Below are 14232 nucleotides of genomic sequence, written 5' to 3' on the forward strand. Positions count from 1 at the left end.
CTTATGGATTTCTCATCCTCTTTCCTGTAGTACATACAGCGTGTGAAGTTGGCAATGGAGGCTGCAGTCACCTGTGCCTCTTGGCACCTCTTCCAAAAGGTTACAGCTGTACCTGCCCTACTGGGATCAACCTGCAGTCTGATGGCAAGACCTGCTCCCCAGGTTAGTCCTCTCTGTAGGGTTCTCACTGTAGTTTTGTATCACAGCTACCTTTTGTTCCTGTCTTGTTAGAGAACAGAGTTCACTTTGATGCGCTTATCTGCTTTATCCCCTGGAAAATCCATTTGATTCCTGTACCTTTGATTTGAGTTAGAATTACTATGAAGGAACTTACTGATACTGGATTGATGCAGAACAAATATGTCTTGAAGTTATGCTGGGCAGCTAAAGCAGATGTCACATTTTTCCCTATACTTGTGCCTCTGTCTTGAGGGGGATTCTTTTTTATCTACAAGGTGCTATATTCTGTTTTAAGGTCTGTACACATTCCTGCCATGGACCCTGTTTGAGGAAAGCACTTGGCTTCAGGCCATCCACTTTTTTTCCTTAGCCTGAAAAAAAAGACTTCTAATTCCCATTTCCATATGAGCAGAAGTAACTTCCATGAGTTCACTCGTTTTTAACTTGGATGTAAAGAAGCTTTCAGTAACACTCAGTAAAGCTTTTGTACCTGGAGTCCCCATAAGCTGAGGTGTGTCTGAGACTTCCCTTTTCATCTGAAGTGGATGTCACCTTCAGAATGTTCAACTGAGGATGCCTGCAGTTGGCTGAACTTGTTCCTCACTGATACCTGTCCATTTTCCCCTCTCTGCAGGAATGACCAGCTTTCTGATCTTTGCCAGAAGGACTGACATCCGCATGGTGTCTCTGGATATTCCCTACTTTGCAGATGTTGTTGTCTCTGTCAATGTCACCATGAAGAACACCATTGCAATTGGAGTGGATCCTCGTGAAGGTCTGAACTTCTTAATGTATCTGATTGTTTGAAAGGCAACAAGTGACTTCATATCTAAACATCTGAATAAAGACCCAGGTGCAAATCTTACTGTAGGTTGTAAATTTGTGTAGGTTTTTATCTTGTATGTGTTGCAGATATTTCCAGTCAGGAAAGGAATGTCCAGATAGGAAAATACTAGCTATCATCTAACTATCACTCGTAACTTAATAGTCTTATGCTGATGATATTTCTATTTTGAATGGTGCTAGCTGGTAGTTAGACCTGGATCTGGTTTTTAAGGAGTTAACTGCTTGGTTGTTGGGGTTTGGTTTGGTTTTGTTGTGGGCTTCTTAGAAGTTTTTCTCCTTCCACCCAGGAAAGGTTTACTGGTCAGACAGCACACTGCGGAAAATCAGCCGGGCTGCCCTTGATGGCTCACAGTTTGAGGACGTCATCACTACAGGTAAGAGAGTTTGGACTGGGAGCCTCTTGCCTCCATGCAGCATGAAAAGAGTGGTTCTGTGGTACCCTGCTAGGATAATCTTTAAGTCTTCAGTGGAAGGGCAAGCAAAACTAAAGCAACTGCCTTATGAAGGGCACAAGGAGAACACAAGAACTCCTGACTAAGGTGGGAAGATACCAATATACCTTTCTGTTTTCTCAGGTCTGTTGACTACAGATGGGCTGGCTGTAGATGCTATTGGCAGGAAGATGTATTGGACAGATACAGGAACAAACCGGATTGAAGTGGGCAACCTCGATGGCTCCATGAGGAAAGTCTTGGTCTGGCAGAACCTGGACAGCCCCCGGGCAATAGCTTTGTACCATGAGATGGGGTCAGTGTTGTCAAGAGGCTATCTAGGGATTAGAACAGGACTTTTGACTTCTGTTTCCATAATAGTTGCTGGCTTTTCCCCAGGTATATGTACTGGACAGACTGGGGTGAGAACGCCAAGCTGGAACGCTCTGGAATGGATGGCTCTGGACGTGTGGTGTTGATCAGCAACAACCTGGGCTGGCCTAATGGACTGGCAGTGGATAAAGCTGGATCCCAGCTGCTCTGGGCTGATGCACACACTGAGGTCCGATTCTGTTCTTAAGCAGGGTTTGTTATTGGGTCTTTGGTAGCCTGGAGGCTGTTTTAAAGCTCTTGAGCAAGCTATTATAAGAACAAAGGGAACGTAAGCTCTTCTGAGTGTATGGGGAGGGTGTACTTGAGTCACATCACTTGTTTAGCCTCTGTTTCCCACTCAACCTAGTAACAGCTAGCAAGAGGATCAGTGTTTTGATTATGGAGCTGATGTTTTACTTCTTTCTTTAGCGGATTGAGGCTGCAGATCTCAATGGTGCCAACCGCCACACCTTGCTGTCCCCAGTGCAACATCCCTATGGCCTCACTTTGCTGGACTCTTACATCTACTGGACTGACTGGCAAACTCGCAGCATTCACAGGGCTGACAAGGACACTGGTGCCAATGTCATCTTGGTGAGGGCAAACCTGCCTGGCCTCATGGACATTCAAGCTGTTGACAGGACACGGCCCCTGGGTGAGTTTCTCTGCTGCTTCCAAGCCAGTGGGTGTCTGTGGTAACTAGGGTAGCCCTTAGAGCTGTCACTGAAGAGAGCTGTTTGGTGTAAAGCACGAGTGATAGAGTAGCTGCTCAAAAATCAGCTTTTCTTCTCTTCTTTCCTCTTGTTTAACTATTCTTGCACTTCTCCCTGTTTATCCAGCTCCATAGGTCTGATGTTTGCTTATTACTGCATGTCTTTTCCCCCCTTCATCTCATTTCCTTCACTGAGCTGCACTGACAACCTCACGCACAGCAGAGCCACTTTCTTAGGAGGACTGAATGAGTCATGCCCTATTAGGCTTCATCAGAGTTTACTGGCATTGGACGGTTTCCCTTTTTTAACTGCAAAAGGCACTGATTCCTCTTATGCTAGTTTAAACCTGATTTCAAGTTCTAGTCTCTTTTTTCCAACCATTGAAGGCTTCATCTTCCCATCTGCCACTTCCCTCTACAAAATCTCTGCTTCTTTAGTTGTTCATAATATACATCATGCTCTCCAATTATACTGTGCCAAGAGTCAGATTCCTTATGTTACTGTCTGGGGATCCTGTACGACCCCTTCTTGCCTCCTTCCTTGTCAGTGGGAGTTGCTTTGTGCTGTGGCTTCATTTTGGTGGAATTTCCCCAATGCATACTTCTACAGAAAACTCTGTGCTGCTTCTCCTGTGGCTCCTAACAGCAGAACATCACCCTTGACAGTATAACTTTACAATATAGCTTAAAGCTAACCAAAACTCAAGCCATCATGTCCCTGCTGTCTTCTTCCCACTCCCTGCACCTCTCTTCTGGGTTTATCCCCTCCTAGTAAATAGATGTTGGGGGTTTTTCAATTAAAATGAAGAAGATATGACCCTAATATGTCAGGCACTTTGAGCAGGCTTCTCTGATGCCTTTGTTTACTTGCCACTGTGTGAGCTAAGTTGAAACAGAAGCTTCTTTGTCAGCCTGGCCTCTGGTGCATTGTCACGCTGCTTCCCCACAGGGTTGGATCTTTCTGTCAGCATTACCATTTGCAGCAATAATAAAGCTAAACTGCAGTTGGGTGAATCTATCAGCATTTGATTGCTCCTTTTTATATGGGAAAGCTGTGATTAGCAAGGAATGCAGGTCAAGATTTTGCTTCTAATGCTCCCCCTACTATGGTTTCCTGTTCACCTTGACCAGCTGTGCCCATATCCACCATGAATATTGGAGGGGAAGGAGGCAGTCTCTGTATGAAGGGCTGTAGCATGGCTGGGATGGTTAGGATAAACTCAGCTACCAGCAAGTTGTGCATGTATATAGCCTTTAAAATAAACCTTTGCTCCGGGGGATCATTAAACTTTCCCTGTTTCCAAAGGCTTCAATAAATGCGGAGTTCGTAATGGTGGCTGCTCCCACCTTTGCTTGCCTCACCCCACTGGCTTCTCCTGTGCCTGCCCCACTGGCATCCAGCTGAAGAGAGATGAGCAGACGTGTGACTCTTCTCCAGAGACCTACCTACTTTTCTCCAGCCGTGCTTCCATCCGTCGCATCTCTCTGGATACCAGTGACCACACAGATGTGCACATCCCTGTTCCTGAGCTGAATAACGTCATTTCTCTGGACTATGACAGTGTGGATGGCAAGATTTACTACACAGATGTATTTCTTGATGTCATCAGGTGGGTGCCTGTCATCTGCTTGGCCAGCACCCAAGTTACCCAGCTGCCTGTGCTAGTTGTGCCACAGTGAGCTGTAAAGTGTGCCAGTAAGCTGGGGAGACTGAGATGATGGCAGTCTGCCAGTGCTTACACCTTGTCTTTGGTACACAGCATCATGTGTATCGCTGAACCGAATGCTGAAGGTGTATTTAACCTGCTGGAGACTACTGGGGAGAAAAGGTGTTTGGGAGGTAGCAGTATTAGGGGGCCCTGTGGTTGTTGGGGATCACACATGGAGGAGTGGGAGATACCCATTCCTCACTACCATTTGTCATTTGATTTCCATCCAGGCGGTCTGATCTGAATGGCAGCAACATGGAAACTGTTATTGGCCAGGGTCTGAAGACTACAGATGGCCTGGCAGTGGACTGGGTTGCCAGGAACCTCTACTGGACAGACACAGGACGCAATACCATAGAAGTAGCTAGACTGGATGGAAGCTCCAGGAAAGTGCTGATCAATAACAGCCTGGATGAGCCCCGAGCCATTGCTGTCTTTCCCAAGAAGGGGTAAGTATGGGGTACTGGTGGGGCAGGGAAAAGGGCTGTGCAGAGGTAGATTGAAGAGGGAGTTGTGGGATGAAGGAGAGATGTGCCATTTGGATCTGCAGGTACCAGCAAGGGGCTGGCTCTCAGTGACAGATGTAATCAAGCAAACACTGAATTTGAAGGTTGGGCAGGTAGCTGGAAAAAGCAAGCTACAGGCCACATGATCTTCTTTGAACCTGAAGAATCAGTTAATGGCAGTTTAATTCATAACTAAAACTTCCCTTAGGCTAAGTGAAGTGGTCTTTTCTTTTTACACTTGCATTTTATCTCTTCAGGTATCTCTTCTGGACAGATTGGGGTCACATTGCTAAAATTGAACGGGCAAACTTGGATGGCTCTGAACGTAAAATCCTGATTAACACTGACCTAGGGTGGCCCAATGGATTGACTTTGGATTATGACACCAGGAGGTGAAAGATTGTCTTCTGTTTTCATAGGGTTAAGGGATGTAAGGAAGTTTTTTAGCTTGGCTTATGAGTAGCATTGTGGGTTTGGGTTTGCTTTTTGTCTGATCCATCTTGACAAAAAAGTGAAAAGGGTTTGTATAGATGGAAGCTCACCTCCTTCCATGTTCCTCCAGGATTTACTGGGTGGATGCGCATCTTGATCGCATAGAGAGTTGTGATCTCCATGGGAAGCTACGGCAAGTGTTGGTCAGCCAAGTGTCACATCCGTTTGCTCTGACACAGGTAAGATTTTCCTGCTGCCACTGTTCTTCCTGCTGTGTTGATGAGTTTGGACAGTGGAGCTTGGGGACAGGGAACTGATACAGTCTGGGGAAACCAAGATAGCTGAGGGGACATACTTCACTCTTCTGTGGAGCTAACAAAGGAAGTTTGTCTGAACTCCTGTGGGGTGTAGACAGTCATTTTCTTTATGGTAAAAGGGGAAGGGGTTGAGAAGGCCTTGGGGCCTTCTGCCACTGGGATGGTTTTTTATGGATGTCTTGTGTCTTTGTGGCTACCCATGCTAATGGCTGTGATTTTTCTTTGCTATCTCCCTGAGCAGCAGGATAGGTGGATATACTGGACTGACTGGCAAACCAAATCTATCCAGAGAGTGGACAAATATTCAGGGCGGAACAAAGAGACAGTCCTGGCCAATGTGGAGGGACTGATGGATATCATTGTGGTTTCCCCTCAGAGACAGACAGGTAAATAGGAGTACCTTGATTCAGGCAAATGCTAATTGCAGACAGAAGGATGTCTAACAACTGTGCTACTGTAGGTGTCAAGACAGAATCCTTTCTTAGACTGTTAATGCATTTTCCCTGTGCACATTCCGTGTCTGCCTATGACATTTCAGTCAAGTACTTCTTAATGGTGTTCTGTTACAGCTTTGATTAGCAATGTCACTTTCTGTGTTGCTCATCTGACATTGTGTTAAAACAGAAGAATGTGAGCCTTTTGGGTTTTAGTCTCTGCAGCTGTGCTGACTGGCTTCCTGTCTGATGATTTCCAGTGCGTTCCTTTCAAGACTGCCTTAATCCTACTAGTGTCTGACTATTGTCATCACTTTCTTAACAGTCAGATGAATAGCATGTGCTAGAAAGTATCTCTGGCTGAGCAGGAAAAAGAGTTGTTACTCTGAGCTCCTACTTGGTCAATGCAACGTATTTAGCAAATCACTTGTTCCTTCCAGGTTCTAATGCTTGTGGAGTGAACAATGGAGGCTGCACCCACCTCTGCTTCGCCAGAGCTTCTGACTTTGTCTGTGCGTGTCCGGATGAGCCTGATGGGCGGCCCTGTTCTACCAGTGAGTTTACTGAGTGTCATGGGGACAGTAACTTCCAAAGCTCTCCAGTGTATAAAACTTCATATATTGGAAGCAAGGGGGTTGTGAGCAATAAAGCCTTCTGTCTTTTCTGCTGACAGACTGGGTTTGAGATGAAAAAGCTGCTCATCTGGGCCACTTCAGAAACAATATATAGCTTACTAGACTTGTTTGTCTGTACTACAAAGTTGAGGTTCTGGTTATTTTTCTCTGTTCTAGTTCCTGGTGCGGTGCCCTTTGGTCCTGAACCCACCAGTGTGAGAGAGAGAAGTCAGACACCACCTGGCAGAATAGGTACCTCAACAACCAAACCTCTCACGCCTGCAGTGGAAGGAAAGTAAGTGCTCTTGTTCCCTTGGAATTGGGGTGTGAAAGTCAGCTTGTACAATGTGCAACATATAAGCCCCCTCTGGTTGTCATCATCCAGATAATACCTGTCCCTAGCCAAAAGAGCTCCAGGCCTCACATTCCTGATGGGAAAACCATTTTGATAAAGAATGCAGAACACTGTTGAGCTGGAAAGAAGAAAGAAGTGCAGAGATTTTTCTGTCTGTTCTATTGAAATGTGTGTCTAGGCTGACTGTGCTGAAGTGTTAAAATCCTCCTGAGACCGTGTAATTCAGCTGATAGATTTTTTTAACTCCTAATTTTGACAACTTATTTCTGAAAGGAGGAGGAGGGAGTCTGTTCATTTCATTTACTGGGAGAACTCAAACCTGACTCAGATGCCTGAGGAAGTGGTTCTGCTCTGATCCCAAAGGAATAACTTGTTTGGGGCAGAACAGAACCTTTGAAGCTCTAACATTTAAGTTACAATACAGGTAGTTAAGAGACCTTCTGTAAATTCTCTGCAGCCTGCTATTCCTACTGCCCAGGAAAACAAAGGAAGTTCTGGCTGGGTTATTTACAGGGCAAAGCTTCTGCTTTGCTGGCTATGATGCATTGGACAGAAAGATCTTTGTGCTGACATTAGGATGGTATGATTTTTGCTGCAGCACTGATGCTGAAATCTGTGCTCTCATGTATGTATACACCTGTGTACCTGAGAGGCCAATCTAGAATGACCTGCATATAAAGATATTGGAGACCTATAACTGATATATATATCCCCACCACCACCCCCCGTATATATGGTCCCCTCTCCTCTGGATACAGAATACTGAAGAGGAGAAAGGAAGGCTTCCATTGTTGAACTGGAAACAGAAGGAATATCAGTGCTAGCCAGTCCCATCCTGTCCTTTGGTTTCTTCTATACTGTTGATGGCACTTCCAGTAACTAACTGTCCTTCTGTCCTTCAGCTGCTCTGACAAAGATGCTAGGCGAGGCTTGTGTACCCACGCCAATGAGGCAGTGCTGGCGACCATGGGTGAGTTCCTTTTCTTTAACCCTTTTCCACCAGGGTTTTCCTCCAGATGTGTCCATGGCCTTCCAGTCCATAGTGTCTGAAACTGAGATTTCAGAATTCAGACTTGAATTATTCCAATGTCCTCTGAGCAGACCAAAGTGTGCCTAAGGATGAACACTGGTCATAAACATTCATTAGCCTCTGTGGGGAGTTTTCCAAAGCACACTTTGATTTGAAGAATAGTTTTCCTTCATTTCATACCTCGTTCACTGGGCTCTTCCCATTAATGATACTCTTCCTTACCATTTGTGTTTGGCTGAGGATGGCCGACTAGAGTAATTATTTCCCACTGCAGGAGTAACCTCTCGGCAAAGGGGTCTAACTCATCGTTATCCAGCTACATTACAAACATCTTGATGCTCCTTGGTCTGCTGGAGCCTGGCTGGGAGGAAGGGTTATATGTTTGGTTTCATCTGAAGCCAAACCCTCTGCTGAACCTTGGTGTGCTGACATTTTACTTTACATACTTCTGTAGGGTATAAAATCCCTGTATTAGGTGATACACCAAGGTCAGTGTTATCCAGTGGAAGTGGAGGAGAGTGGGTATATTACCTTTGCTGTTCACTTTTCAGGAGAAGGACTGCATGTCAGCTACATCATTGGAGGTCTTCTCAGCATCCTGTTTATTTTGCTGCTTATTGCTGCTTTAATTATATATAGGTAAGTGAACTTTTTCCCCCTTTCTTAGCCAACAGTAAAATCTAGGGTTGTAGGAGAAGAAAGCTCCTGAAAGCATGTAATCTGTAATTTACAATACCTTTGTTCCCCATTGGAAGCAGTGTTTAATGATTTGATTTGCAAGGTTTCAGTGCTGTGCAGGGCACACAGCTCTAATATTTGCAGCCTTAATGGCTATGTTTTCTGTAGAGACCTCATGAGTCATGGACAGGGATGTGAGACAATTCACAGATAGCTTCACCAGTTACTGCCAGTACAGCTTTTGTGGTTACATGGCGGTGCTATACTGGTAGCTGAAGAGCCAGGTGAAGTCAGCATTCCCTCTCTGAGGGACAGTGAAGATTGCTGGAGCTTTCACCGAACACTTAGGAGGTTTGGATCCTGGCAGTGTCTTTCCTGACATCTCTCTTCCTCTAGGCATAATAAATCCAAGTTCACGGACCCTGGCCTGGGGAACCTCACCTACAGTAATCCCTCATATCGGACGTCTACCCAAGAGGTGAAGATTGAAGCAGTTCCCAAACCAACCATGTACAACCAGTTGTGCTATAAGAAAGAGGTAAGAGTTTTGCTGCTAAGGACACAGGAGCCCAGTTCAAGCTGCTGTTGAGTATTACTGGCCTTTGTGAGTGTTGCAGCTTGTCAGCATTGACTTTTAGGATGTAGGTGGACAGCTGGCGTGAATTGCTCAGATTTCTATGGAGATGACCCAGCAGCACTTCCCCACTGAGCTGCAGTGAATTAGACCTGTCTTCAGCACTCTGCTTCTTCCAAGCTTCCACAGTGTCTTATATTTCATTTGCATTGGGTGCTGCTCCTCAAAGTACCAGGAGTCAAAGGGAATTGACTTCCCTGGACACAGTCTGAGTTGGTGACTGTTGCACCAAGGTTGCTTTGGAAAGTCACCAGGGAACCAGGCAGCTAGAAGGGCTTTGGTAACAAGAACATGGCTCCTGGCTATGCACTGCCTAGAAGGGGTGGGATAGGGAGAAAACTGGAGCCCTTACTTAATGAAGCATTTTAAAGGCCCTGCAGACATCTGCCCTGGACAGGATGGAGAGGGTTTGATATGATACCTTGCAGCACTTCATTTCTCCTCTGTTTTCTCCTCAGAAGCTTTCCTATCACTCAGATAGCTTCTCATCTTCCCTCTTCTGATTTCCGTCCACATCCTCACATCAGGTATCACTACTCTGTGTTTGATCCTGCCTCCCTCACTCAAGCTCTGTTGTGTGGCTCAAGCACTGTCCCATACTAATTGTTCCTTCTTGTTTTCTCCCCTGCTTTTATGTCTCAGCTCTACTGTCTGTCAAGAAAGTGTAGGTAATTTTCTGTGGCTTTGGCCACTCATACTCAGTGTGTGAGATTTGGAAAAGATAATTTCTGTAGGACTATTCATAATGATCTGGTAGATCACTTAGTTCCTTGAGCAGGGATCACAGCAAGACTTATAGAGAGGAGAGTTTTCCCTGCTTTTATTTTTCCAGAGGTACTGTCCAATAGATTTCCCAAACTTTCCTGCCATTTTAGTCTTTATTTACTAGGGATAACTTGGGTTTATTTATCTGGCAATCAAAATTCTTTTCACTTTTCTCTGCTGCTCCTAGATAGTACCCAGATGCATATTTCCTCATCCACTTTCTCCTCAGGAATAGATCAGATGTTCTAATGCTCCCTGTTTGTCAGTGAGCATCTTCAATCTCAGTGTGGGCCCTTTAGCCTCTGATCATTTTTGTTGTTTCCCTATAATCTCCTTGCCCTGTATCACTGTGAGACTCAGATGCAACAGCGGTATTCCAGCTGTGCTTTCCTGAGAGGCAAATCTGGAATGACTCAGATATAAAGATATTGCAAACCTAGAACTGATTCCCTGCCTACTCTTAGCATGAAGTCTGGTTTTTCCTGCTTCCCATTTTGTTGGGGTTTTTTTTTCCCCTTAATTTTTAGGCTCAGGGTTGTTCTTTTCCCCTGCTGTTTGGGAATAGATATAGTTGAATTAGAAGAACCAGCTCATCCTCATTCCCCTTCCATGATTTGAAGGCTCCTGGAGTTTGGAATGAGAGCTCTTGCAGGGAGGACTTGTCTGCAGGTGGTGAAGAACTGATGGGAAGCTTAGAATGGATTCTGCCACTGTGATAGTCCAAGCCGTAGTGGCTGTTTTCATGGAGGTCCAACCTTTTGTCTGCTTCACTGTCTACATCCTAGCTCTGCTTTGCTCTTTGCCATGTTTTTTCCATACATGTATTGTTTCATTCATCTGTCTGCTCCCTAGACTGGTCCTGACCACAGCTACACCAAGGAGAAGATCAAGATTGTGGAGGGGATATGCCTTTTATCCAGTGATGATTCCGAGTGGGATGACCTTAAGCAGATTCGGAGCTCCCGAGGAGGGATTCTGCGGGACCACGTCTGCATGAAGACGGACACGGTCTCTATCCAGGCTAGTTCTGGCTCACTGGATGACACCGAAACTGAGCAGCTGCTACAGGAGGAACAGTCTGAATGCAGCAGTGTTAACACAGCAGCAGCAACTCCAGAGCGGCGGGGCTCGCTCCCAGACACAGGCTGGAAACACCAACGCAAGCCCTCCACCGAGAGCGAGGTCTAAAGTACACGTGACTTTGGGAATGCTCGTACCCTCCTCAGCCTCTGCTCTGCACAAACCAGACAAGACTCTGCCTGCTAGGCAAGGAAGGGCACAGAGACCAGCTCCTCTTGCAAGGGGCCCAGAGACTGTGACTGCCTTTCAGCAAGGAGCTTGGGCAGCTCTGCTGTTGTGGTTGGAGAGGGAGGATGGGTGGGTTGGAACCCAGAGACCCTTTTGGCTCAGTCTCACTGTCTGTGGTTTATTTATGTTTCCCCTTTCCTGGAAGCTGCCACGTTAACTTCTGCAGTGACTCCTCTGGCCTGAATCTGGCTCAGATTGTGTTCTCTGGCAACCTGCGAGTCGTGTGCCGTCCAGCTCACAGTCAATGCCCATGAAGAGAACAGAGCTGCCTCATTGCTAGCTCCTGGTTGCAGAAGTACCCCTGGTTCCACTAGTTCCACTAGTGTTCCAGCACTTTGAGGCTTTGTGTTGAGGGGTTTCTGACTTGAGAGGAGTCTTGGAATAGATGAGGTATACTTCGGGGCTCAAGGGAACACTGACACAGCATCAGGTCACCTTTAAAGGGCATAAAGAGGGTGACCACAGTTGCCATGATTTGCTTCATGAGAACTTCACTGCTTACTTTCCCATCTGCTAGTAAAAACTTTAGGGAATGCTTCAGATTGGAGCTCTGTGTCTGTTGCTGGCAGTGGACACTGCTCCTGTTCTCCCCTTTCCTGTTAAAACATGTTTCTACTCTGGAAATACAAGAGACAGCAAATGGCTCTTTCAGAACTGCTCCCTGTGGGTATTGGAGTGCTGAACTTAGAGCACTCTGAACTTAAGCTGAACTTAAGCAAAGCAGAGATTGGTATTGTTCTTAGTTCTGCAGAGCTAATGGGAAGAAATGGATCTCAGCAAGACCTAATTTCTACTCTTGTCTTTGCATAACTGATACACTAAAAATGAAGAAGAAAACTTGCTAAGTCCCCACTAGTCCTAATGCTGCAAGGACCCAATTCTCTTGGTCTTTAGGACCTTAGATTATTGTAATAAGGGGAAAAAAGAGAATTCCTAGGTCGAGTCTTTCCCAGGGGAACCCTCAGTGCTGACAGTGAGGAACTGCTTTATTACTACGCTGAGCCCATTTGACCTAGAATAGGAGACAATAATCAGGGAGCTGCAAGGGCCATTTTAAATAACTGTTTATCAGATAGAATTGCACTTTAAGCTCTTCTGTTACCACTAAATAGCTCTCCTTGCAAAGGCATTTCTCCCATCAGCTGCAAGAGCTTCAGTTGTTCTTTGGCCTCCACAGCCTTCACCCTCTGGGAGGTGTAATCCTACCCTTGCAGTTGCACCCCAGCAGCATCTGGAGGTGGGGCTCCCAGGGACTATTGCCACCTTTTCACACTCTCCTGACTTCTCATCATCTGCTTGTCCAGAAGGGAGAAAAGCAGATAGAGAAATTATCTCTTGATGCTTCTTCAAAACTGAGATTTATATTAACCCCTCCAGTCACTATTATGGTAAAACAGGAAGTGTTAAGCCAGATGCTTGGAAGCAGAACTTTCCAGTGAAGATTTTCTCACAGCAGACTCTAACCTCTTTATTTCCTGGAAAGAGGTCAAATACATTCCCACCTGGGGTGTAAAAGGAGCAAAGCACACTAGGGTTATGGCTCAGAGGTGCGGGGAAGGCGCATCTCCCATGCAGTATTTGTCCGGATGGTAGAAGAAAAGCAAATCCATCCTACCCTGCTTTAACCCTGTTTATGTACTAACAGCCCTGCTACCCTGAAAACCACCACAGCTGCCAGTGGGTTTGGCTGTACTTTTACAGCTCTGCAGGAAGGGGAAGGTTGCAGCTTTGACCTGGCTCTAAGGTGGCTTGAAACTGTAACTGCACCATTGGGCTGACTGGTGTATATTCCTGTGGAAGATGAACTGGGGCTGAGGCTTAGAAATTTCCCTGTGTTAATGTGGGGCTCTTCCCTATTCCCAGAGGACTTTTTTTTAATTAGATTGTTATTTAATTATTTATTTGATTGACTCCAGCCTGGGAAGCATTGGTTTTGTTGGGCAGAGGCACTTTTGGATTGAGATGTGGACTCGACTGGGAACTGAGACAGGAGTGTGTGTTACTGACCTAGACTGTGCTGTCTGAGCTGCCTCAAGCAGGGACAACACCAGAGGGCTCAAGCATAGGCAGAAGAATCAATATTAACAGAAACCACGTTGTCTTTGTCAAAACCGTGACACACATGTAGGGGCAGGGGCATCAGAGCTGAGAGTGAATGGCTGGATAGGGAAAGGAAGGCTCTGGTTTCTAGGAGAGCAGGGTTTCTTTGGGGTTTGGGGTGCATTTGGTTTTCCCCAATGGCTTTTGGTGAGTGTGGGACAGGGCTGAAGGGAAACATATGCCCGAACCTTTCACTTGAGGTTCAGTCAGACTGTGTCACAATAAATGCTGTCTGAGTCTCAAGTGCAGAAGGGAAAGGAAAACCCAGTCAGTTTTTCCAACAGCTTATGGTGCTTGTGATCTCCACCTTCATATATCTCTGCTGTTTCTTAAGAGGGACCTTTCACACTCCAGCCTAACAACCATTTGTAACTGCTCTCTGCTCCCTCCCTCAAACGATTGTGGTGAAAAGGAGCAACATGTCCCACAGCCTCTCCTCTACCAGTGAGGTGAGCAGAAATGAGTTTTCTTTCTCCTAGAGACAGCCCCAGTGAGATGCTGCCTATGGGGTGCATCATGGTTCCCTGTTCCAGGGAAGAGAAGTCCCTTGTTGCACTTAGGATGTTAAGAATGTAGAAGGGCTACTGGGGGATGATCTCTTGAGCACTGATTTACTATGTAAAAAGCAAACCTCTCTCCTGTCTGTCCGAGCTAACGTCAGTGATTTCTGTGTGTTCCTGTGTAATGGTTTTAACGTTACTCACTGGAGACATTGGACTTTCTGGAGTTATTTAACCACTGTGTTCAGTATTTTAGGGGTTGATGATAATTTAATATAAATTTAGCTTTTCTTAACCATTTTGACTGGC

General features: G+C 45.8%; 1 protein-coding gene across 1 annotated transcript in view; it reads left to right on the forward strand.

Annotated features, from left to right (window-relative positions):
• The window catches only part of LRP4 (LDL receptor related protein 4), an 81775-nt gene extending 67543 nt beyond the window's left edge, over positions 1 to 14232 (forward strand). Inside the window, exons 22-38 of the mRNA XM_034062340.1 lie at positions 31 to 162; positions 815 to 955; positions 1314 to 1400; positions 1602 to 1773; positions 1857 to 2019; positions 2259 to 2484; positions 3848 to 4151; positions 4481 to 4699; positions 5014 to 5148; positions 5319 to 5427; positions 5747 to 5891; positions 6380 to 6493; positions 6731 to 6848; positions 7811 to 7878; positions 8490 to 8577; positions 9013 to 9154; positions 10868 to 14232. Of these exons, the coding sequence (XP_033918231.1) occupies positions 31 to 162; positions 815 to 955; positions 1314 to 1400; positions 1602 to 1773; positions 1857 to 2019; positions 2259 to 2484; positions 3848 to 4151; positions 4481 to 4699; positions 5014 to 5148; positions 5319 to 5427; positions 5747 to 5891; positions 6380 to 6493; positions 6731 to 6848; positions 7811 to 7878; positions 8490 to 8577; positions 9013 to 9154; positions 10868 to 11203 (2699 nt within the window). The 3' untranslated portion in view covers positions 11204 to 14232. The remainder of the gene's footprint in view (positions 1 to 30; positions 163 to 814; positions 956 to 1313; positions 1401 to 1601; positions 1774 to 1856; positions 2020 to 2258; positions 2485 to 3847; positions 4152 to 4480; positions 4700 to 5013; positions 5149 to 5318; positions 5428 to 5746; positions 5892 to 6379; positions 6494 to 6730; positions 6849 to 7810; positions 7879 to 8489; positions 8578 to 9012; positions 9155 to 10867) is intronic.

The sequence above is a fragment of the Melopsittacus undulatus genome, chromosome 4 (assembly GCF_012275295.1).
Source record: "Melopsittacus undulatus isolate bMelUnd1 chromosome 4, bMelUnd1.mat.Z, whole genome shotgun sequence".
Classification (NCBI taxonomy): domain Eukaryota; kingdom Metazoa; phylum Chordata; class Aves; order Psittaciformes; family Psittaculidae; genus Melopsittacus; species Melopsittacus undulatus.